General features: G+C 37.3%; 1 protein-coding gene across 1 annotated transcript; it reads left to right on the top strand.

Annotated features, from left to right (window-relative positions):
• The first annotated feature begins 3,505 nt into the window (after window positions 1–3,505).
• uts2d (urotensin 2 domain containing) lies at window positions 3,506–5,295 on the top strand. The gene is made up of 5 exons (XM_037770750.1): window positions 3,506–3,910; window positions 4,146–4,250; window positions 4,339–4,376; window positions 4,611–4,701; window positions 4,810–5,295. The coding sequence occupies exons 1-5, from the start codon at window positions 3,802–3,804 to the stop codon at window positions 4,833–4,835; spliced, it is 369 nt and encodes a 122-aa protein (XP_037626678.1). The 5' UTR covers window positions 3,506–3,801; the 3' UTR covers window positions 4,836–5,295.
• The last annotated feature ends 287 nt before the right edge of the window (window positions 5,296–5,582 follow it).

Raw genomic sequence — 5,582 nt, 5'->3', positions numbered from 1 at the left:
AAGGGTTAACACGTCACTTCCGCTTAGACATGTCAAAATAAAAGACTTTGAATGAATATATATATATAGTTCTATAATACACATATAGGCTGAGATGTCCCCATGTCATAGCATTTTAATCACTGTGAACCTTAAGACTTTCACCTCAAATCATATATTATTTAAATGTTATATTGTAATTGTCTTGGATTTCTGCAGATTTAAATTGTTTAAAACATTATTCTCACCGTCTTAAATTAAAGTTTGTAATGAATCCATGTTTTATATCATACTGTTTAAATGTTTTTTCTCTCCCCAAAACACATTATTTGTTTACTTTGGGGCTATTTTGGGTTTATTGTTTTCATAGGATTTCTTGAATATCAAAGCTAAAAGACAACTAAGGACAACTATATATGTATATGTATATGTATATGTATATATATATGTACTGTATATATATATTTATTATAGAACTTCATTTGTGGCTTAATATATGCACTTTCTTACAAAGTTTTTAACGCTGTTTTAAACAAGTAAAAACAGCAATTTGTTTGTTTCAAGAGTGACCCCAGCACCCAGGAGTTTGACATCACAATCTGCTGGCTTTGAACCCTTTGAGTTTCTGAACGAAGAAGGTCTCCAGAACCTCGGCACACTGGTAGAAGGGCGAGTCGCTGGGGTTGTAGAAGCGGCAGTTGAAGTTCTATAATAAATATATATATATATATATATATATATATATATTATAGAACTTAATTTTTAACAATTTGAAGGGACGTCAAATTATAAATATAATTTTAAAAAAAATGACATTCTGTACATAGGCAACATGAAGACACCAGAGCAAGTTGGCCAACATTTGCGGAAGAAAGCTGTGAGATTTAGTTGAAACTACAATGGAGTATTAGGGCCACATCGAGAATAAAGTCATAATATTACGAGAAAAAAGTCTTAATTTAATGAGAATAAAGTCATATTATTTCAAGAAAAAAAGGTCGTAATATCACGAGAATAAAGTGATCACTTTATGAGAAAAAAGTCATAATTTAATGAGAATAAAGTCATGCTATTTCAAGAAAAAAAGTCGTGGCATTACAAGAATAAAGTCATAACTTTACGAGAAAAAAGTTGTAATATTATGAGAATATAGTCATAACTTAATGAGAAAAAAGTTGTGATATTATTTATTAAGTGAACCCTGATTTTTATTTTTTTTATTGAATGTTATTAGATTATATTTACCTGGGCACAAAGATGCACATAGTGTTGCAGTTTATTTAAAGAAAATAGTGGCTAAAAGACAAACAATTTCAAGACTTACTGTATATTGAGTGTTTACAGCATCCAAAATAACAAAAGTGTACAATAATATTTCACAAGTCATACAATAGCTGCAGGGACATTTGTTACACTATTTTAAAACACAAGGATAGTCATAAAGCTTTTTTTTTTTTTTTTTAAATAGTATCCTACCACGCTCTTAATTCGTGATTTAATTTGGAGGACTGATTTATCCCACTTCCGGTATCATTCTAGCTGCAGCTGGTTAACTTGATGCAGCTCCCTCCTCAAGGTTCAGTGACTGGAGACATCTGCAGCTACAAGAAGTCTTCAGCTACAAGCGAAAGGGAACACACCTCCCTGGGCTATATATGATCCAAATGAATAACGATGCCTTCAGGTGCTGCTAAAGGAGAATTACTAACATTGCACACATGCTTTTTTGAATGAAGAGGACACACATATACACACATGTGTCATGTGATCTGACAACAGCTGGTATTATGATTGAGTTAATGTAGTTGCTCCCTCTAGTGTTCAGCCTTTCAACCTGCAGGTGTCTACCACACCTCCGCCACGCCTGTTTCCAACACATTTTCTGTACTTAACATCAATTATAATGAACTGGTGTTAGTGGTTCATTTACTGGCCCAGTCAATAACACCATAAGTAGACGCCAAGTGTGCATACTTAGTGTCCATACTTAACGCTGAATTAGTCTTGCTGTTTATTTTTCAGTGACGTATTATATATGAGGTCAACGTGGCCCTGACCTCCTTCATTAGTGATGCAGCGGACCGGTTGGGAGCAGAAACAGGATCGATGACTACAAGGCTTCGGCCAATCCATTTCTCACACATTAATAGAAACTCAAATTGGTTCAATTTAGGGCTGTCAAAGTTAACGTGATAATAACGCGTGAACGCAAATTTGTTTTAATGTCACTAATTTCTTCAAAGCATTAATGCAACTTGGGATTTTTAGGTTGCAGCGGGCTCAGTTTTAAAGCTGGAGTGAAGATACTGGCATCATATGAAACTAGAAAAAACTAAGGAATCCATTGGTACCAGCCATGTCATAATAGCTTGTCACGAAGGAGGTTATATAACTCTCCAAACTTACGCTAAATTGTGGCGAGGAAAAACTGGCATGGCCATTATCAAAGGGGTCCCCTTGACCTCTGACCTCAAGATATGTGAATGAAAATGGGTTCTATGGGTACCAACGAGTCTCACTTTATGCTACGTTATACACGTTTGCCCACTCTCATGCTGATAAGAGTATTAAATACTTGACAGATCTCCCTTTAAGGTACATTTTGAACAGAAAAAATATGCGATTAATCGCAAATAAATATTGTAATCGATTGATAGCCCTAGTTCAATTATTTGCAAAATCTTTTGATCTAAAAAAAAGTTTGGTACCTTCATCATTGTGAAGGTAAATAAAGAGGCTTTCCAACGATGTAAAATACAATGCCAATTAGCATTGTAACAACAGAGAAATAATCCACCAAACACAAGTTTTTTTTTTTCCCAGTTTATATTGCTGTATCATTTAGAGAACAAGTAAGGCCTTGGTGCATGCCAGCTGACATTTACTTGATTACCATTGCTAATTACGTCTAGTTGTGACATAACTGTTTCAGGTGTCAGTACATTTAATTAGACCTTATATGTCTAAAACTAAAAATTTGTGATTCGATCCCCAAGACTCTTTCAGGTTGCTCCATATTGCTGGTTTTAGTCTTCATCAATCCCCTTGAGCTGCTGCGTATTCAAAAGCTGAGCGACTAAAGTAATGGATTCCTGAAAGGATCTTGGATGCGAGACACCAGACGTCACTGGGCTCTTTAAGTCAAGTCTGAATGGGTGTATGGCGGCTTTTATGAGACCCTCACCAGCCAAATTCAGTAGATGCCAGCCGGCTCATTTCCCCTAACATTGCTCAAGCACAGTGGCAGAGGTATGAGAGGTGATTTCCTTGATGCACAAAATAGTGACTTGGGAGGTGTTGGGTACTTGGCCCGGGCCGCGCTGATGGATGTTCCTTCAAATCAGTCTTCTAGCCAAGACTGAGGAGCTCATCTCCGGCTATGATGCACTTAGAGACTGATTCAATCTACTTGCCCCCCGACCAACACACTCCCATGTATCTATTTAAAGAAGCAATTAATGTAAAAGAAAAAGACTTGCAAGTGCCAAGAACATCTGATTCTGGTCTCTCATAAACCAACAGGCTGATTGATAGCTTCCTCTCTTGGTTTGATTTGCCCGATGTCAGAGTGATGTAGGGTTACTGGCCTCGCCTACGTCACATCACCGTATTTCACTCAGACTTGACGCGGCCCATGTGAAGAGGTGGCCTATTGACGAAACCCACGACGACTAGCGATTGATTTAGTACGCAAGGGGCTGAGTGGCCCCTCCCCCCGGCCCCTGAGAGGATAAATATATTGACGGGATGGACTGAAGGCAGTGGATTGCTTGTCTTGCTTGAGGGAGTGGTCATAGTGCAGCAATAGTTTGGGACCTTACAATGAGTACTATGGATAGGGTTACAGTTGTCAACTACTGCTTGGGACTCCTGGGTATGTTACTACTGCAGGGAGTGCTACATGTGGAGGGACGGAGCATATTTAACCCTGGTAAGTGTGTAAAAATGGCATTGTTTTAGGTATATATATATATATATATGATAAATGTTGAGGATGTTGCATGCAACCGCACCCCTTAAATTAGTGCCATTTTTGGTTTAATGATTCAGGTTAAGAAGAGATGATGCCTGACTATGGAATGAAATGGATGTGACATTTTTTCTGTTTATGTTTTGTGATATTCAGGGTGTTTAAAGTTGCATTTTTATTTGCTTTGTATGTGCAGAAACCCATGTTTTTAATCCAAAAGAAGACACAGATCCTCAGAGCAAGCTCCTAGCACTGTTGCTACACAAGAGCTTAGTTTCTGTTGAAAAGGATGATCCTCTAGGTGAGAAATAACATAAAAGGATGAAGATAATATAAATAACACAAATGCATTTCCTTGCTTTGACAATGACTGTTTTTTCTATCTGCAGGTCTCGAGCTGGCCAATAAATTAGCTGAATTAGAGGAGGTAAGAATATCTACAGATTCACCTTGATGCAACTTTGGATAAAATGATGTCCCACAGTGTACTTATGTGGTGTTTGCATCTTGTTATTTTCTCAAAAAATGTGAATCGATTCTAAGCAGACATGAGGCTCTGTTTGAAAACCTGTTCCACTACTTCCTTACAGAAGTCATTGAGTAGATAGTGTATGGATACTGAGGTGACTGTGCGTTTAATCACTCTGATCTCTGCTCATAGCTGCGGGCGCTGAGGGAGGACCTGGAGCTGGAGAGGGAGATCACAGCCAATTTGGCAGAAGGCAAATCCATAAATAGGAAGAGGGGTGAACGTGAGTTAAATTCAGTACTTTGGACTGGAATGTAACATACAAACTCATTAATATTTGTAGTTACTGAATAAATATTCTGCATGTTAAGATGCCTTTATCTCCTTTCAGCTTGCTTCTGGAAGTACTGCGTCTGACACGGATGCAGGAGGAGGAGGACCACTGTGAAATTTTGCTGCAAAGCCCAACATAGCCTTAAGACTCACAACACCAGTTATATAATCACACTGTATTTATCCCAGCAATATAGAGTTGTACCATAATCAAAGTCATCAATAAACATTATTTCCACCGCACTGAGGTGGTCTCATGAGAGATCTAAGGACTGCGGCTGTACATATTTAATCTGTAAATAATCAGCTACTCACTGGAAATACTTGAGGGTCAGATATGAAAAATGTACTTGACTGCAAAAACATGTTATTATTTTTTTTCGCAGGGATTTCATTTGCTTACTGCTGTTGTTTATGTCGCTCTCTTGTGGCAGAATTGGGCACAAAAATATTTTGTACTGCTGCCAACAAACATTACATCTGTCACTGCTTTTAGAAATGCACTGCTGTTAATTTTACAAAATAAATACAATTATAAAGTGAATCTGTACTTTTTTAAAATTTAAATGAAAATGATTGAAGATAACTTGATCACTGAATGGATTCTTTATAGAGGTTTGAAAAGGAGACAATTATTTGCATTATTTTCCCATCAAAAAAGGACAAAATATTACAAAATAACATGTCAATACTCCCTCAAACCTTCTTTTATTCTTTATTTAGTTCAGATATCACGTCATGAACAGTGAAAATAAACGTCTAAGTGAAGGAATGTGGCACATGTTGCACGGTGGAGTTCATTTGAGTGGATCTTTCGGAGGAGGGGGGCGA

This window comes from Sebastes umbrosus, chromosome 5 (assembly GCF_015220745.1).
Source record: "Sebastes umbrosus isolate fSebUmb1 chromosome 5, fSebUmb1.pri, whole genome shotgun sequence".
NCBI classification, from domain to species: domain Eukaryota; kingdom Metazoa; phylum Chordata; class Actinopteri; order Perciformes; family Sebastidae; genus Sebastes; species Sebastes umbrosus.
This window is presented reverse-complemented; position numbering and strand designations above follow the sequence as displayed.